The 20640-nt window shown below is 42.5% G+C and overlaps 1 protein-coding gene across 2 annotated transcripts in view; it reads right to left on the reverse strand.

Annotated features, from left to right (window-relative positions):
* Positions 1 to 20640, reverse strand: part of LOC147238760 (uncharacterized) — a 130490-nt gene that overhangs the window by 40282 nt on the left and 69568 nt on the right. For both annotated transcript variants that reach the window (XM_086197357.1, XM_086197358.1), the window contains exon 5: positions 1544 to 1612. In XM_086197357.1, the coding sequence (XP_086053483.1) occupies positions 1544 to 1612 (69 nt within the window). The remainder of the gene's footprint in view (positions 1 to 1543; positions 1613 to 20640) is intronic.

The following is a 20640-nucleotide window of genomic DNA, read 5'->3' on the forward strand; positions in this document are numbered from 1 at the left end:
GATAAAATGTACCTGTGATCTGCTGATAAGATACATCAGAGTCACCTGTCTACCCGCAACTTTGGGAAGTTTTTGACTGCTAAAGCCTCGACTCTTTACTTTGGTGTGTGCTTGTTTGCCCTTGCTGGGCGACTATAATCTGACCAGTCACATCAAACAAATGCCTCTTTATCTCTGCTAGTGACTGCAGCATCGAATTCTCAGCTGTCTTAATGGCTATTAGGCATCACATTATTCCCACGTGGTGACTCACTTCATGATTAATTACAAGTTTGATTCCGTTTCCCCAAATTTAAAATGAAGATGTAAATCTCTGGTCTCTGTGCTCACGGTTTAGATGATGTTTAATTAAGATAGCATAGCATGGTGTTGTCTGAACTTTTTATGAGCAAGCTAGCACAGATAGCATAATGCTACCTTGTTCCTGAAGAGGTGACAGGAGCCGAGGCTTTGTATCCTAGAGGGGTGGAGGAATGAGTCCTGAAACCCAGAAATGAGTCAGCATTTTTGAATGGTTCCCTTGTTTCAGATGTTGTTTTTTTCCTTCATGGGTTTTCAGTTAAATACCTGAACTAAGATTTGTGGTTCACACGAGCTGAATCTATTTCTCTGTTGTTGTTGTTGTTGTTGTTGTTGTTTTCCAATGGAATGAAACACATGAGTAAATAAAGCATTCATGTGTGTTTGCCAACAAGTGAAAACAGAGATGAGACATAAATTCTGCATAGCATAACGTTAGCTTTTGCACTTGTACAATTTGCATTTATGCTCCAAAATATTTACAAAATATAAAGAACTTTAAAAAAAAAGTGTGAAGAGGACAGTGCTGGACAAAACATGGACGACTTTTGTATGCCACAGAACAAATTCCTTTGTAGCGGTGGGCACCAAAGCTTTCTGCTAATATGCTGCACCCCTATTGATTCGCATCATGAAGCACTAGTTTGTACAGCTATCACCCAGGAATCGTACCAGCTACTTGTTACAAACAGACAGCTAAACTCCCTGTCATTTCCATCAAAGACTCATAAAAGGCGTGAATCTGCATACAGAGTAGCTTCAAACACACAACATTTTCAGAGATACCATGAAGCTGAAGCTACGTTGAAATGCTGTTAAGTGAATTAGCTTAGCGACAGCATAAAGACCGGTCACAGCAGAAAGATGGAGCCCGGCTCTGGCCGTAATTCAGAAGTAAAAGCTCGCATTTCTAAGAATAATGGTTTTGTTGATACAGAACAGAAACTGCAACAATTAGACGATGTAGTTTAACGTGGAATTTAAACGTGGTCATTTTTACTTCTTGAACAAGAGCCGCTAGCAGCGCAAAGCAGCTGTTTGCCATCGACTGATGCCACTAAGTCAGCTTGAGGAGTCGGTTTGCACTCTTGTTGTTTCAATTATCAGCTGTCTATAGCCCCACATTTAGCATAAGAGAGCATCATTGGATGGATGGATTTATCTCAGCAGAGAAGCAAACATGGCGTCTCCAAAACGTCCACGTGAATATTGTACTTTTGTATCTTTATATCTCAAGACTTACGTCTCTTTGCCCCGCTGTTGTGAGACGGATATCTCAGGATGGCCTCTTGAGACGTCTTGCAGATTTTACCTGCAAATCAGACACAATGAACTGATTCATTTGCTGGTCAAAGGTTTTGGCCATAATTACTAAAATTATTTAGATGATTATGAAGAAAAATCACACAAATATCTAATCAGATGAACTGATGAAGTGTTAACGTTTTGAATCTGAAAGGTCAAACCTACTGAGGCATCATGATGGCCTGTAAATCCCCTGTTCTGGCCGTGACTAGCGGAGGCATACGTGGACAAGGCTTTCATTCTAATTAAGTACCATTCTTTCACCATCTTTTTCAGGTGGGCTTTCTTCCAGCTCAGCTTGACTGATTTCACCGCCAACAAGTCATCATCACCGCCATCACAATCATCGTCATCATCTGCATCGCCATGATTACAAGCGCTGTCACATGGTCCATTATCGTCCTCATCATCCAAACCTAATCACACATCCCTAACCGTAGCCGCCGAGGCCTGCTGGCAGCCATTTCACAACATCCCGATGAAGGTCAAAACCTCACCAGAAGAGAGAGACTACATACCCGCTGGAAATCCCTCTTCCTATTCCCAACAAGCCAAAACCCACTGGTGCTACTCCCTTACTCCCAAGGAGCATTCCAGGAATCGGATCTCTTTTTAATTAGATTAGAAGAGGAGCGGGGTTGTTTTTTTTCAAATAGATGGTTAAAGTTTAAGTGGCAGCAAACAGCCCATTTGGGAACAGGCTGTTATAGGTTTTCACTGCAGTATGTCAATGACAAACATATATAATGCATAGAATTGTATAGCACTCGCATCCAACAGCAGGTCGGAGTGCTAATCAAATATAATTAGCATTGTTTCGAGGGATGTGCAGCCCAGCGTTTGTTACGTTGGGGGAAAATTCAAAGTAGGTGCAACACTTACTTTTCTCATTTAGGTTGGATTGTGTGCTCATAGCTCCAGATGGTCGGGGTTAGGGTTCCCCGTCACCACAGAACCACAACGCCTTTTCTAAGTGGCATTACGTCGAGAACAAAAATGAATTCTCTCTTGATCTCCAGGAAAGTCAGATTTCTTTTGAAAATGGATCAATACATCTCTTTATTTCGAGAAAACTGGACTTGTTACCTCAGCAAAACATATTTCTCAAAAGGAAACCTGTTGTCGCCAGAAAAGAAGGGTAGTTATCTCATGAATCAGAGGATAACGGCCATGCTATCTTGCTATACGGAAGCTTATTTTCTCGGGATAATTGATTAAAACATGTAGTTATCTCCTGAAACAAAAATGTCAGTCTCTCAAGAAAACAGACATTTCCAAGAGAAAACAAGATAAATTCACCCGTTACAAACTTGATTAGTCGATCGCAAGTTAAATGTCTGGTGATCTTCAGACAGCGAACCTTCGTATTCATAAATCTCATTATTACAAGTCTTCATTGCGAGTAAACAGAGACGTATTAACCCGTTCTCACAAGGGAACGTCTGGAAGTGACGAGATGGGTAACTTGTGACTATGTTTCCCTGCGGTAACGGGTGAGCAGATCTTTCACCGACCCGTTGTCATGAGAAAATGCTGACACCTAAAGAAAACGGAGGTTATCTCGAGATAAGGAGATAAATCCCACCATTAGAGAACAAGCTTGGTTAACTCCATATTGAGAGATAATCAACGTTTTGAACTTTTTCTTGGACTCTCCGAGAAGATGGCCGTTATCTGGAGATATAAATCATCGTGGGAAAAGAGGCTGAGTTGAACTCTGGATCACGGGGAAGTAAACATGGAATCTCGAGAAATTCAACTTGTTTTCTTGAGAACTGACGCTTCTCAATGACACGAGCATCATCTCCAGAACTCAGCTTCCTCAGGATAACACAGTAATTCACATGAGAATTCACATGAGATCTTGAGGTGATGGGATGATGACGTCATGACGAGCACAGCTGGTTCTCAGCTTCTGCAGGTCCTGGATTGACTTTCCTTGTATTTGAAGGAAAGAAAACAAAGAACCAGCCGTTGATTTTGAGTTTAATAAGTTGCTCTCTTTAGTCTTTAAGTGCATGGATGTGTCCAGTCGTTTTTCTGAGTCGTTTGTCTGGTAATTGCAAAGCAGACCTTCCCACTTTTAAGCATAAAGTAGCTTATAAACCCACTCACAAAATCCTGTTGTTTTGGGGGGGGCAGGTGGATTTCCTCTGGTGTCAATTCTTCTTCTAAAAAAAAAAAACAATGTTAAAATCTGCCCCTTTTTTTGTTTAATTTAAAAGCGGCTGCACTGCTGATAACAAATACACCATCTGTGTCTTTACGGGAGCGCAGATGTAGAAAATTAGACGAGCGGAATGTACAAATCAACAGAAACGGGGGGAAAGTGCACGCGAGGTCCACGATGAGCTGGAAAAATAAGCCAGAAATGGCCTCCACCTAATGGTTATGAAGCTGCACGTATGCACACGAGTGTGTTTCATGCCTCCCGACTAACAAGCACATCATTTTCAAAAAACGCACAATGGTGTCAAGTCGCCTGGGATGATCCCCACTTCAACGAGTGCCTGGATTACTGTAAGCTGATTTTCCATAATTTACCCTCGCCGACTGAAGAAGCACAATCCGGATTCGCCTTCCTAACTCCCTCTCCTTATCTTGTTTCCCTCACGTCATTGTTGTCCTATGAACATTAGGAGTTATGTCTGAGACCTAAATGGCAAGTTTGAAAGTTGGCAAATTTGCATTGTAGGTCAAATGTGGGTTTTACTGTAACTGTTGTTTTACAGTCCTCTTTTTTTAAGGAACAAGTGGGATTTCCTTATTTTTACCTGAGGACAGTCAGCCAACCCTATTATTTTCCTGCTGAGTGGATTCTCTTCTGGAATCACACCCGTGCTAGGCTGGTGATTCTGCTGGTTTCTATTTTTATTTTTTGGGGGGGTGGGGGAAGCGCTTCCATACAATCGTAGAAACCTCCCGCAGAAAGTGCAAACAAATCTGAACTCCCTGTAAATAGTGAGCGTCGTATCTTTCCTGCGATGGCTAACACTTTGTCTGGAGCACAATAACAAGACCAAAAAGTTCCTTCCAGTTCCAAAATGGTTCTGCTGAGTCCACATTGAAGTCCAACAGTGTGGCGGTGCTCTGAACTCCATGCGATTGCTGCTTCAATCTTGTTTAAATTACCACCGCCGAGAACACAATGGTGGTTTTTCCCTGTGTGGAGGGATCGCTGCAGATAATATTTGATAAAAACTTAGTACCAATACTACACAGCCCCGCAGTGAAAATAGACAAGGAAAAAATAAATAAGGAGAGAAAGAACAAAAAAAAATACTTTCAGACCCTCAGATATAACTTGTTTCCTCAATTGAGTTCTTTTAAGATGCCATGAGATATAACTTGTCCCATCAGTTGAATCTATTTGTGGCCATGAAAGAACGTGTTCCCTCAAATGAGTAATTCTGAGGCATCAAGACATAACTTGTTCCCTCGATATAGTTAGTGTACAATGAGGTGGTGAGCTATAAGTTGCTTTCTCAACTTAGTTCTTTTGAGGTCCTAAGATGCGACCCCCCCCCCCCCCCCCGATTTAGCTCTTTTGAGGTCACTGGTTAACTTGTTCCCTCACTTTAGTTATTTTAGGCCCTGAATAAATGTGTTCCCTCACTTTAATTATTTTGAGGCCATGAGATATAACTTGTTTTCTCAATTTAGTTCTTTTCAGGCCATTAGATATGATCCCCCCCCCCCCTTGAATTAGCTACTTTGAGGTCATTAGTTAACTTGCTCTCCCTCTCTTTAGTTATTTTGAGGCCACAAGATATAATTTGTTCCCTCACTTTGGTTATTTTGAGGCCAGGAGGTATGACTTTTCCCATCAGTTTAACTACTTTTTAGGTCATGAATTAACGTGATCCCTTACTTTAGTTATTTTGAGGCCACAAAATAAGACTCCTTATATTATACTCCTTTATCGTCACAAGCTAGAACTTGTGCTCTAAACTTAGTTGATTTATATTGCAGAACAACTTATACCTCACGGCCACAATGAACTAAATCCAGGGAGCAAGTCAAATTTCGTAGCCTCAGAATTTTTTAAATCCTCTCCATGGCCATGGCTTCCGTTTCTCTACGACCACTCCAGGGCTCTGTACTATATTGTTCTTTTCTGCTTTCTTTGCATGGAAGAGAAAGCCAAACATTGTTCTACAAGGTGACCATATTTGCTGCTAAACGTTGAATCATCAAATTCTGGCTGGAAGTTGGAGATGATATTCTCTTACAAACACAGACAGAAAGAGAAACTGGCATGAATAGCAGCCAGGCCCCAGAGCAAATAGTGGAGGTTGGCGGATGGTGGAGTCTGCATCACCTTCCAACATTTGTTATTGTTCCTTATTATTGCCCATATTTTTCACCGCTTTTGTCCAAGCTGTCTCTTTCTCTCTCTCCCCCCCCTTCCACATTGGGCGTTGTTTTGTGAATGTCTGGAACAAGCCAGTTCCGACTGAACGACTGTCTGTATTGGTTGCATCAAACCTCGGCCTGCCTTTGGTTACTTTCCCAGTTTGCGGCGCTGACAAAGAAGGTGCAGATGAGTCGATGCGCTTTTAAATCATGCATGGTTGATGTTGTAATAAATCTGTAAAACTGTGAATGCTGAGAAAACGTTTCCAGGCGAATTGTTCGGTGTGTTTCTGTTTTGCTAAATTTATTCATTCTATTGATGGCTGTAATGTTGTCGCCCCTGCACTTTTCTAGGACTTTATTAGCTTAGCTTCTCAAGCCGCATCGCCTCTATTCTACCACCTGATTAACCAACAGAAACGGTGGAATTCATTCGTGCAAACTGATCAGCCAATTACACCACCATGGATGCTGTTGTTCCGATGCAATCTTTACTGACCATGGAGAGTGATGAAGCGGGGATATAAGCCATCAAACATTTGCAGTGCCAGCTGTTATTCCAACATTAGATCAATCTCTGAATGATTGCTTTGTTGATGAGTGAAACTGAAGCATCTCGCTTCATTTTTCTTCTAGTGGGTGCAGTAAAAACGCTGGTTTCGAGTGTTGCCATAACTGTTATTTTTCACATTAAATATTATAACTCAGACATATTTATGTGCTATAAACGGAGCTTGAATACAACATAGAAAAAGAAATTCATGTTTGGGTTCGTCCTTAGGTTCCAGTGAATGTGAGTGGTGGATTGGAGGAAATCCCCTCTTTCCTGAGATATGATAATGATGTAAACATCCTTTATTCCCGGGGGATGCTGTTAATATATTTGAAGAGATTTTCACAAAGCTATCATGCAATATCACTTTAAACTAAGGTACCAGTGACCTTTAATCATCAAAGTCTTTTCAATACATCCATGAATCCCAGTGGATGCTTTACTGGGAATGTAATAAGTCGGGCTGTCGCTTTAATGCATTAATTAGATTAATTAATTACACCGCAAATTAACGCATTAGAAGAATTAATGCAAGATTACTCATAGCACACTTGAGTGGCAATTCAACGTGAATTTTACCCAGACACGAGCATTTTAAACTTGGCCCATTGAAGGACCCGTACTTGGCAGTGGCTCGTCAGCTCACAAACTTCAGACGCCCTCACTTAGGTTTTATTCAATCACCAATAAAAATGTGGATTTCAAATCTTTTCTTCTGAGTGTATTCATTTGATCAGTCATGCACTACAATTTTCTGAATTTTCTGAAGCCGATATGAGATTAAAATGCGATTAATTAGATTGATTAATTACAACTCCTGTAATTAATTAGATTCATTTTTTTTAATCGCCTGACAGCAGTAATAGTAAGTATTGCAAACACTGGAGGCGACAGTGATCTTGACCTTTGACCACCAAAGTCTTTTCAGTTTATCCTTGAATCCCAGTGGTGGTTTGTGGCAAACGTGAAGAAATTCCGCCAATGTGTTCCTGGTCAGGAAAACTGGACAGATAGCGTATATTGACAGTGACCTTTATCCTTCGACCATCAAAAACATCTGGGTTCATCCTTGCATCCCAGTGGTGAGTTTAAGTTAAAGAATCTCTTAAGGTGTTCCTACGTATCGGGTTAACAAGAATGGGACTGTGGACAGAGAACCTAAAAACATGTTTCGGTCTTCCGATGATGCCAACACACAGACATTAGCGGCCACACATGCAGGCTACAGCGACTCAGTTTTGAGTCCTCTATATCTATTTTGTGTTTTGTTTTTTTTTTCAACTTTAGTGTGTATTTCATAATTTTGATGGAAACACCGACCCCTGCTGGCTAAGCGGTGAAAAAGTTCCAAAAGGATGCCTGGATTAGGAGGGAAATATGTATCATATTCTATGATATTGTGGTACTCTTATGAACAAACTGACTTTGAAAACTGCAGGCGTGTGTTTTCCCAGGTGTGGCATGAATTGATTCCTTTTTAAACAACTCCAGATCCTCACATGCCCTGAGGAAGGCAGTTTACTCAAATAAAACTAAGTGCTTGATGGAGCCTTCAGTGTGTGACCCTTTTGTTGGATTACAGCCCCCCTTGGGTCAGCACCTTATCAAGAAATGCTGCGTGTTTTCTTTTGTTTTTGAAAATGACCTAAAGATTTACAAGGTTACGAACAACAACAGGACAGACATCAATTAAAGTTGTACCACGACAGTCTTATTCCAATGCCATTAATTTCCAGTATAGTCTTGGGGAGAGCATGTAATTGCCATTTAACACAACTGATAGCAGCATGTGTTGGTATTTAGCTGTTGGGCCACAGAAGGGCCATGTGGAGTCAAAAATTGTCAGGGGGGGTGGCGAGCCAAATCCTGCAGGAGCTGAGGAGCGGCTCGGTGTGATTAGACTGAGTTCTCATCTCTGTGCCAAGCAGGGAGGACGCCGGGGTCAAACGTGTCGTAGTAAATAAACAGGCCTGGATGGGAAGCGGCACAAATGTACTGATGTATGATTTGAATACACCCACAGACGCACGGTTGGGCCTCGCAAAGTCAAGATGGTGCAGCAGACTGCCTGTTACCTTTGTCGTTCCCAGAAACTCTGATTAATGTCTAATATACAGTAACTAGTTTCAGCTGTTGTGGATTATGTTGCTTTTGTAAGACTACAAAAGAAGAAGGGGAAACAGAGTAACACACACACACACGCACACACACAAGTTTCCTGCGTACAATTTGCAAGGGCACCGTCACTGCATCCTGGGCTTAGTCCCACAATGCAAAGCAGAATGATAGCGGGTCGAATGTATAACATGGCAGGATGGTTACGCGAGACACGGACACCTCCAACTATGACCTCTATAAAGCAGCTTTTCCAACCGTTCCCACCTCAGGGCCCACTTTTAAGTCTCAAAAATGTCTGTGGCCGTCCTCCGACAGCTGTCGATTCACCATCGGTGTCTCGTCTCTCTTTCCCTTTACTACTCCCTGTTGCTCGCCAGCTCTCCATCCTCACACTCCAGTTTCAGCCATCAGCCTCAAACGTAAACAAGTCAAGTGCGATGCGGTCCCGCTGCGAAGTGGACCGGCCGATAACAGGACAGTTTCCTGGCTCTCATTTGCTTGTCACATGTCTAATACTTGAAGGCAAAACAAAACAAAATCATGAAAACAACATCTAAACATTTTAATATCCTGTTCAACGGAATGGAGTTTGAACATTTAAAACATTATTTTGTCTGTTTTTATTTTGAAATAATCACATTTTCACCCCCCACAAAAGTCATACTATTTTGGAAATCATTTGGTGGCACCACTTGCAATACGTTTGTGGCCCCCTTGTGGGCCATGGCCCACAGGTTGGGAACCACTGCTATAAAGGGTTGTGACTGTACATAAATTTCACTGCGCAGTGATTGTATCAGGAAGAAGAATTAAATGGGGAAAACACTTCCAAATGGAAGCAATCAAGACTTTAAATAAGAGCAGTATGGAAGCAGCCAACGCTTACACCTCAAAGGTGGTGTATCGCTACATCCATTCCTCCTCCTTATCCAGAATCTCTTTCCCAGTTTGGTAATAGTGCTGAATTAAAAAATAAAACAGGAGTGAATAAAAGTCAGTTTCTTTCTTACCACAACTGGTGTCAAAGCAGAAAGACTGAGAGCTCTGGAGCATATTTGCTGCCAAGGCACTTTTTGGGAAATCAATACGAAAAATGTAAACAACCCATTTCTTTTCCAGCAGACTTCCACTGATAAATATTTACGTGAAAGGCATATTCAATTTGATTTTCAAGTCTATTGTATTGTCGTGCAGAGGAAACCCCAAGAGAGCTTACGGCTTGGGTACATTTTTTACGTGGTTAACCCCAGTAAATAGAATTAAAAGCCTTCTCCGTTATTTAGAAAGGCTGGAGAAGAGGGCAGCTCATGCTGGGATCGAGAAGAAAACAAAAATATGAACATACACTGTATTTTTCCTCCTCAAATGGTGCTAGATAGGCGGTTGGCATGCCTTTGCTACAGAGACTTTGGATCTCTTCCATTTATTTTTCATCTATCTGTAAGTGCTCCATCATTTTCCATCTGGATCGGAAACCCTGTCCAGTATTTCCCAACACAGAAATAGCGTGTGTGCTGCCATACTGTCGGAGGTTCGACTTTTTCAAGTGCTTTAGAAATGGATTTGGCTTTTCAAGAAGCATCACACTGGGTGTTCCCCCGAAAAACCCAGCAGGTAGCAGCCTGCTTGATAAGGCAGGAACATTCAGTCCATTACTTACTTGATCACTCATGCCAAGATTAAACTGCCCACAGCACTATTAAAACAGGTTTTTAGGTGATACTGTGTACCTGTTGGAAGTGGAACAAGTGTGTGAAATGGGAGGCATGCAGTGTTTGGTAATGACAAGGATTGCTGCACACACGGTGAACTCACAAGGGCAAATCTGGAGAGAAAAAGTGAATTTGAAATGCTGCATGTTGTAGTAAAACTCTGCGTATGTGCCTCACCATGATGTTGACCTTTGACCGCCAAAGCCTTCTCGGTTCATCTTCGAGTCCAAGAGGCAAATTTAAAGAAATTCCCTGGAGACGTTCCAGAGCTGTTGTGTTGCATGAGGCGACAGTGACCTTGACGTTAGAGAGCAAAGTCTTTCCCCCTCATTCTGGAGTCCTGGTGGACATTTGAGCTGAATCTGAAGAAATAACCTCAAGGAGTTCTGGAGATGTCACGTAAAACGATTCGTAGGAGAAACTTTGGCCTTAAGGCTTTCCAACACAGTCTCACACCCAATTCGTCAAAGGACGACGTTTGGTCAAGTCCCCCTCTGCGTCGCCAGCCGACGTTGAGGGTTTTTTCCAGGGTTTCCGTGATGTCACATGGTTGTCTCCACTATGTTCTCATCCATTTCTACCAGCGACACCAGACTCTGCCTTACAACTTCCTCTTCCGTCTGGTCCTATGTGCTCATTTATCGACTATTCTTAGTGATAGGGTTAGGGACTGGTTATCGCCGCGACACTGTCTTGTTTGCATGGAAAATCCCCTTTTGTCATCATACACCGATGCCGGATTTGCCGTCTACATTGTCAAGCGGCGCTGAGGGGTTACCCTCAATGTTGCCTTTGGACGCAGGGGGACTTGACCAAATGTCGTTCTTTGACGAATAGAAGGTGCTTTCACTGGTGTGGAGGCTCAATACTAACATAGAAAAAGAAATTACCTCATTTCCACCTACTTTCCAAAAATCGGCAAATCCATTACTTCTACTGAGGCAGTTCTGACTAACTCTTTCTGAGGTTTTTTGTTACTGCTGCTGTAACGGCAAAGTCCACCAAGTCTGTGGGCTCTACAGCTCTCGAAAATATGCGAGGGAGCTTCAAAAATCTAAAAATCAAAGCAGATACAGAGCCAGCGAGATAAAAGAGAAAGAAACTGAGAGCCCTGCCTGATGAGAGAGGCTCCCCTCATATTTTCCAGTCTTTCACTTTTTTTTTGGAGCTTTTAAAAATAAAAAGAAGTAAAAAATTGTCAAGGTGTGATTTTTTTTATGCCACGAATGAACGTAAGCAAAGTTTTCTCACATCTCACATGTGTCGGGTAAAGCGGAGCTCGCGCGGAGACATGATCAACGTCAGGGGAGATGGCAGGCGTCTAATTGAAATGAGGTGCGCCAGAAACCTGCCGTTGCTTTGTGAGCGTTCAAGCCTTCGCCCGTCATCTTAGAGAGACAGGAAATCAACCACCTCTGGTTGTAAATTTGGGCAATTAGAGCATCAGGCTAAATCATTACAGAACGAATCTACTCCTTAGAAATGTCTAAATATCTCCTCACCTGCACCCTCGCTCCTATCGATGACACACCCCCACCTCCTCCTCCTCCTCCTCCTCCTCCTCCTCCTCTTCTCTCTTGCCTTTTCCTCCCTTAAATCTTCAGATTACTGCTGACTTCTCTGAGCTCACTTTATTCCGACAGTTCATCTTCTCAGTGTGGAGCTGTCTCCAGGAGATGTTGGCTTGTAGATCCTCGAAAACCATTCATTTGCCTCGGAAGGCAGTGGCCGCAGTTCAATTTGGACCTGGGACAACTACTGATGGCAAAAAAATTCCAACATAGGAGCTTAGAGAGGTAGTGCGTACTGATGCATCTATTAAACACAAAGGTTTACCTCCTCCCTGTTCTGATGCTACAGTTTACCTAAGGCTATGTGTATTGCATTGTGTCTTTGTTTCAGCGTCTTCCTCATCCTTCGTTTCCTGGGACCTATGTTCGGTACATTGTGTTCCCTGACTATTCATGGTTTTAGGTAGAAAACATAGCGACGCCTCGTCACAGATGGCACATTTGTGCTGATAGCTGCAACCCCTGTGGTCTGCAGTCATGGTTTGCAGTTGCAGGGGGAAGTGATTGTGTGGTGTATGAATAAAAGCTCCCCCTAATCTTCCATCCAATCTGCAGAAAATCAAGATCAGAGCCACTGAACCAAATCTTTGTTTTCTCTGCTCCCCTCAGTGCTCCTGAGGAGCGGAGCTGTCAGTGACGAACAGAGAGACGGGGCGAAGAGGAGAGGAGCGAGGGAGGGAGAGGAACACTGAGGGAGAAGCATGCGGTGAAAGAGAGGAGGAGGAAACGGTGGAGAGAGGCAGAAGGAGAGTCGGGAGAGGGAGAAAGTAGAAGACGGACAAAGAATCACACTGTGAGGGCTGTCCAAGGATGTTTGTGAAGCTTGAGAAATGACCAGAGAGCTGGTGAGACACGAGCAGGAGGTAAGCGAGGAGGAGAATGAAGAGAATCCTCTGCAGCCAGATGGTGCCACTGGGCAGGAAATGGTGTCATATGTGCTCTGTTGTGCTTTTGCTGTGATTAAAAAATAATAAGAGCGAGATGCATATGCAGGCATGATAAGCAATGCGAGTTAAACAGCAGACCGTCTGTTAGGAATGAGCTAATGACCAGGAAATGAAACAAATGAGCCAGATTAAAAGCTTATCCTATACATGAGCAGCCCAGCTGAGTGAATAAACTTGGCGGTTCATCAGTGGGGTACATTTATCACTAGTGGAACGGGTTTTGCAGCCCATATGAATAAAACGGCAGTTGTCAATGACTTTGTCGTGTCCCCGCGAGACAATTGAGTGTTGCAAGGTGGCTGGATTCGATCTGTCCAGATCATATAATAGCTGCAGGATGCTGCATTCGCCTGGAGGCGAGGAGCCGTCATCCTATACCCACCATCCTCTTCTTTAATTGGCTACTGTCACACTTTAAAAAAAAAAAAACACAACAAAGCTGGCGTCAGGATATTTGACATTATGCTTGTATGCCTCTGCGTCGACCTCGACCCCTGACCACCAAGCAAACAAACACTGAAAAAGCTCCTTCAACACACTGGCGAGATGTCATGTTCACGTGAGGTGACCGCCAAAATGTTTTCAGTTGATTCTCAGCTCCCAGGGGACCGTTGGTACTGAATCTGAAGAAATTCCCTCAAGGCGTTCAGAGACATTGTACGGCCTTAGCATGTAACCTTTGAGAACCTAAATCTTTTCAGTTCGTCCTTCAATCCCAGTCGATATCTGTGCCAAATTCAAAGAAATTCCATTGACGCGTTCTTCAGATATCTCAATGGGAACGTTTCACACAGGTGAGGTGACGGCGACCTTGACCTTTGACCACAAAAATTGTTTCAGGTCATCCTCGAATCCCAGTGGGCATTTGCATGAAATCTAAAGAAATTTCCTCAAGGCCTCCCTGAGATAAAGAACAAAAAAAGAGCGGGATTGCTTTGCGACTTTTATTTTTTATTATTATTTTTTTAAGTTACGGTTTTCCTCCACCGGTTTTGCGGAGGTGAACTACGAAGATATAACGGGTTATCAATATTTCCGTCTGAAAATGTGACAAGTTGATGTTTGTTGAAAATAAAACTGCATATTGTTTCCTTTAAAACATATCGCTACAGTGCTCTCTTTTGATTATGTATTTCTTGGCTTTTTTTTTTTTTTTTTTGTGAAAATAAATGCTTCATCAAACCCTTACAAAAAGTGGTAAAAACTGTTGATTTTCAGTCCAGGCTACTCAATCTTCTCAATAGCAAACTGTCATTCAAGAACACTGTCGTATGAATCGGCTCTGATTGCCGTTTTCCTTTCCCTCCCCTGTGTTTCACTGCCCAAATCAGAGTTTCATGAATAGTGACAGCTTCTGTGCTCAAGTAGAGGCATCCTGCTGGCTGAGAACATCTATTTTTTTCTCCACCTCAGCAGTCCAGAACTACAGTGACACTAACTTAATTTCATACCCAGCAGAGACTCTGAGATATACATGCATCCGCTGCACCTGCCGACTTGGATGCTTCCAGATTAACGCCTGAACACGTCTCACCAGAGGCTCTAGGGTCACAGACATCATTATAACAGTACATCCCACTGAAATCCATCTTCTGTTTGGTTATTCTGAACTCATAAGTCGCTAAAACAGTTTCAAAAGTCATGGCAATGATTATTTCTTGGAAGGAGAAGAGGAAAAAAAACACATTAAGATTGAACTCTTCATCCCAATTTGTGTTTGCTGTTGTGTCCAGGACCTTTTCAAGGGACAGCCGCTGAATGTTATCCAAATCACTTCGACAAATTCAGCAAATATCTCACGTTTAGCTTTCAGTCTGGAATGTGTCAGCACTTTGAAGAACCTGTTTGTGTACAGCTTAGGTGCAGTAAACGGGTAAAACAAAGTGGCCAAGACGATGCTTTATGACCTATACGCCACTTCTTCTTGCCCTCTTCCACACAAGTAGTCCTCCAGCCGGTACAGACATGTATGTTCTTTGTTCCGACTCTCACAAGACACGTTTCGAGCGCTTGATTACGGATGGTTGAAACAGTGTGGTATCAACTCCCTGTCAGCCACATTACTGTGTGAAGATACCCTGTCAGAACCACGGTTTAGGAGAAGCGACCATCATAACAGCTTTAACCACACAAGTGCAACGACAGCCGCCACATGTATCCATTTACCGCTCCCTCCACCTCTGGGTACGGGTGTTTCTCACCTTGTATTAACTTTATGTGACTTTCTACTTTCATTTGATCATAATTACCACAACCACTGGATGGCATTTGTCACTGACACACAAGATCAGGTCGTTTTCTCCAGGTTGGACTTGTCCGACACGAATTTGAAAATTCCAAGACCAAAGGAAAGGACACGAGGAAGGGAGAAGGTCAAGAGATGAACGTCTTAGTTGCTGCTTTGAATATTTACATAGAAATTACATTTTAGTAATAAGTTGGGTTTCCATCAACGATTTTGATTCATTTAGAAGTATTGCACTCAACCATGTTGATGGAACAGCAAAATTTGAAAAAGAAGTCCTTCCGCTTCCTAAAAACTCTTACCAGCCTGAACTTAAGGACAATTACGACCTTTCCCACTTTAGATATTTCCTCAAGAGCTCCCCCCACCCCCATTCTTCTTCTGTTTCTTACAGCTACAGCCCATATGCGAGGTTGCCTGCACTGCCATCTTCTGGCAGCGTTACGCAGCACTATTTTGTTAATTCTAAACCAGCTGTTGGAAACTTACCTGCTTTTACTTTTTTTTTTTAAACACTTTGCTTTACAATTAAATTGAAACACAAATAAGAGTTCCAGTATAGCTTGTTCAATTTGCATATTTTAAATGTTCAGTATTCACACTTGTGCAAGGAGTTGATTTTTCTTGACTACAGGAAAAAAAAGCGTATACTTGTTCTTTATGTTCAGGTGAACGACTTTGTCCGACTGAAACACTGGCGAATGAAGCAGAGAAAAGCGAGCCCGTCGGAAATATGCAAATTTCTATTCACTCCTCCACAATCACTCCCATCATTTACCCAATGCCTCCTCCATCCAGCCGAGTGCCTATTAAAGCATGAGCTATGTGCAAATGCTTGTGTAAAGTAGCCTCAATAGCTGTCATCCTTTATTGTATACAGTGGTTACAAACAGATTACCTACATTTGTATTCCGAGCCTGCAGCAAAACAAGACCGGAGTATATTTTGTCCTCTGTGGTGTCTTATCACACAAACGAAGCTGGCGCAACTCTGGGACATTCAAACCACAAAGAGCAACACATTTGCCTTTTCCCGCTGCATTTTATTCCCTTTTGTGTGTTTGGGTGTGTTCTGGATTGTAGTTAAATGGGTTTCAGAGTGCCAGCGAAGTGTGTGTGTGTGTGTGTGTGTTCTATATAAGTGGTTTGCAGAACAATGCCAGTGTTTCTGTCTGTGTGTTGTGTTTCCCATGTTGACAGATGTGTTTTTCTGCTGACAGTAGTGATCAACCCTGGCCGCTCACCAAGCTATTGCTTAATTCATTGACATTTGGTGTAATTGCCTCAGGGCGGTTTGCAGAGGAGATTCGGGGTTCTAATGGGATTAGATTAGAGAAATACAATTACGATTTCATATGTAAGTGAAATCATCTTTAAGCAGTTCAGGCAGGGTTGGGAGGGGTGAGAGGATGTACAATATCTATATAAGCTCAAGTGTTTCACTTAGAATAAAGTCAAGGTCTGCAAAATGTTAATTTTCTCCTTCTCTTTTTTGTGCATTTGGGTCGTTCTTGTGATTGTAAGAATTTTTTTTTTTTTTTAAAGGAGGGGGACTGATAGATGGCTTAGGGTCTTTCCTCCTCTCTCTCTTTTTCCCAGTTTATCATGGTGGTTTGCCATGGCAGCCTCAGAAATGGCCTGTCAGGGCTCTTGGAAATGTCGATGTGCAGATAATGACATGTTGAAAGCCCTGAACCACCAGCTTGTCACCTGCTGGTAATTGGTTCTTCTACCAGTTTATTGTCTCCAGCTGCACTGCTCATCACTGATATTCCTATTTTAGAAACAGAGAATGAGTATGAGTGTGTATGTGTGTGTGTGTGAGGGAGAGAGAGAGAGAGACTGAGATGAATATTTTCATATGCATGCGCGCACATATGGTTTTTGGAGAGGATGCAGGTGCGTGCTAGCCAACAAGCTGGGATATCTGAGAAAAACAAAAGCCAAAGACATTCTGGACTTATTTTATCTTAAACAATCACAGCAAATGATTTTCAAACACAAATGGGAGAGCTCGACACTTTAAACACTTCTAATCGTTGTGCGATGAGGACAAAATTAGCCCAATAATTCCCATCACGTAATTGTTGCTGTACACTGGGAATTCATTTGCGGTGTAAACAAGAAGTAGATCGTTTCCACTGGGGTCAGTTGCACAAAATACTGAGAAGGAAAAGTAATACTGGAGATTTCCTTGCTTGGATCAAGGACGAGGTGGGACGGTTTGTACAAGAAGCAAACAGTCAAGGCAGTGGTGACCTTGTGGTTATTTCAAAGAGAAAAATCACCATATTTGAGCCGCGCCGGGAGGATTTTCTATCTCCAGAGAGAGCTAATGCTATGGGAATGGAGTACACACAAACAAAAGGGATGCAATCACAAAAGATGTACTTTGCGGTGTACCCGGTCACTGATGGAAAAGGATGACAATCTCTGACTTCATGAAACAAGAAAGATGGTAACAAGAAGATGTTGAAGGCCTCAGTTGCTTGTCAAACGATTACTTGAAGAACTTGTCAGGGGAGTCTACAAGGTGGTCTACAAGCACTCGGGAGGCTTGTCTTGTCACTCAGGTAAGTTAACGCTACCTCAGTGCCCATCATTAGACCTACGGGCTCCCTCATGTTCTTCGGAGCACTATTTTCTTCACTGAGGTTGAACAAGGATGATGCAGACATTCAAAAAAATTTTAACCATCCTTCTGGACCAACAACTCAAGTAAACCAGTGCTAGAAAAGCCAACAAAGTCAGCAACTGCTGAAATCTGTTATCAGAGTTAAACAATGTCTGAGAGTCAAGGCCAATTTTTTTTATTTCTCTGGCAAACAGTCGTGACGAGTCAGCGACGGATACAAGAGGACCTACAGGGAAGATGCTGATGTCAGTGACCATGGCATTGTGCTCAGCGGTCTATTGACTACCCAGTAGTTTGCCAAGATCTCTGTTTTGAGGTTGTATGGATGCAGGGTGCAATCATAGTAAAAGTTGGGTGTTTTAAAATAAAACTTTATTTGTGAGAATCCAGCCATTGAGGTCATATCGTTGCCAAAACTCCCATCTATTGTTTTTATGCTTCCACCAGACTGAGGCCCGTACACACTACCAGAGGCCTCCTATATTATATTAGAGTATATGTGTATTTGGACGCTGGACAATGACAATAATTATTTGGCAAGTCCCTCGGGGGAGCTGAAGTGTACAGTGCAATAAGACTTGGAAAAAGCAATAGTTTACTTCATTTAAATAGTTGAAGAAAACACATGGGGTACTTTATCTTATCTGGCCAGTGATGTTCCCTACTGTGCGAGTGCTGAGTACGATAACCCCAGCAATCCTCAAGCTGTTTCAATATTTTAAACCATAACGTCTTTTGGCATTGAGAAGATTGCACTGAGTCCGAGCTTAGCATCAACACTACTGAAGTTTAATCTGCTGTGAAGGCAGAGCCTCTGTCTAGCTTTTTTCTCTGGGAGATATGAGAATGCGTGTTACTCAGCAGATGTTGAGCCCCCTGGGATGGACGTTGCCCTCTGGCTGCTGTTCCATGGAACATAACTTGCCTTTTGTTACTAAGGAAGTATTCCCTTAGCACCCTGATTTGGAGCACGGGCTCTGAGTGACACTGAGAAAACATTGTCATTTAATTTGAATTTTTTTTTTTTTTTTTCCTGTCTGGAAGAAAAGATGTGGAAACACCAACAGACAACAGATGGACAATGAAAGTCCGAGCACTGGCGTTGCCCATGTGTCCGAACACAGGGCAGATTTCCCATGACACGGAGCTTGATCCCGGGGGGATGTAGAAGGTTTCGTATGGAGGTTTGTAGGGTAGCAGCTCCTTGAGATAGTGGGGCAGCCTTGCCGTAAGCACATCATTTTAGAGAGGAACTTTTGTATTGCTGTGTAATTCTTCATAGATCAAACATTAGAATTGGCTTAATACGGGACATACGTCACAGTTGCCTTATCCTTGCGGTAATATACTGAACCAGAAATACACAAAATTGCTATTTGTCACAACGTTTCCTTTCCCTCAGAGGTTTCAAGTATGTTTGAGAGGGCGCATTTTCTTCAAGGTCCAGAACAGGAGAGACCTATTCAGATCTGCACCATGTAGTCAATATTAAATGTCATTATTGAGCGACACACACACACGCACGCACGCACGCACACACACACACACCACCTTGACTGCGTCCTCTTTTCACTGAGAAGTGCTTCAGTTTCTCTCATTCATCTTGACCCTGCAGTCGGCATGTGTCTCCTCTCAAAGGGCACAGAAGATTATGGCAGTTCAGTGATTTTGTCAGAGGACGGTGCGGGTGATGATTTATCAGCCAACCCTTTATTAATTTTTCAAAAACAAATGATGGTCATGAATCATGCCATACACTGGCCGCCCCTTTCCTGACCAATGTTGACCTTTTGCATACGTTTTGAATTTCCGAACGTGTCAAAGTTGAGCTTGGCCTCATTTACATGACAGGGAATGGAGGTTATTGCAGATCATGCCACCAGGACACGTGATGGGAAAAATTTCAGTAATACTAAACTACCACAATGGTGAGCGAGCCATTACATCTCGCCCTCTTTCACGGCTGTAATTTTGCTGATGATTGGATCTCCATGCTGTCCTTGACCTTTTTGAGCGAGCCCGTGCCATTCCTCTTAAAGACAATGAAAACATTTTTGAAAATTTCACAGAAGACTAACCCGTGATGGAATGTGCTAACGGGAGGAATCAGCTACATTTCAAACGACTTCATCTGTCATGTAAAGATATCCGAGGCGGAAGGATTGCTGCTCTCGGCCAATGACCTGCCTCTATTATTATAACTGTTTCGCTGTCTGATTTATCTCTTCATTTTGACCGTAGGACTTTTTTTCCCCACCAATTTCTCCACTCTGCAGGCGATCGAAAGCGGTGAATCCTGCAGTCGTGATCTTGTCAGGTGTTGTGAAAATCCACTTGGCTCTGCAATTCATCAGTATCCTCATTCGGCGCACACATACCTTCATCTATCTCCCCGGTACCATAAAAATCAATTGATTTGGCCAGCAGAGTGCTCGGGTTCTTCTTTTTTTTTTTATCACTGTTTCTTATCATTATCATTGAACCGGCAGCTGGATGAGGTTAACCACTATTACAAAACTTCCCACTGCTCGGGCAATAATTTGTTTTATTAAAAACTGTGAGAATGGTAATCCCACATCCTGGATTACTTATATGAAGGCCATTTCCTCTTCTGAATTTAATTTTACTCCAAAATAACATGAAATGAGTGCAGACGTCCCTGTTTTAAGTTTTCTGAGAAGGCAAAAATGTATGCATTTTCTCGCTATATTTGCATTGGCACATCATCAATAAATGTATGAGAGATGAAACGTCTTGAAGAAAACAAACAGTCCAGGTGCCTCGAACACAGCACTGTGAACACCAAGCATAATTTTTTTTGGAACAAGAAAGAAATCTTTTACACCCCTACTACCCCTACCACCTCTACTGGTGGTAGAGTCCACTGATTCCTACCACG

The sequence above is a fragment of the Aulostomus chinensis genome, chromosome 24, assembly GCF_037954235.1.
Source record: "Aulostomus chinensis isolate RoL2024-O1b breed Wild chromosome 24, RoL_Achi_v1.0, whole genome shotgun sequence".
Taxonomy (NCBI): Eukaryota; Metazoa; Chordata; class Actinopteri; order Syngnathiformes; family Aulostomidae; genus Aulostomus; species Aulostomus chinensis.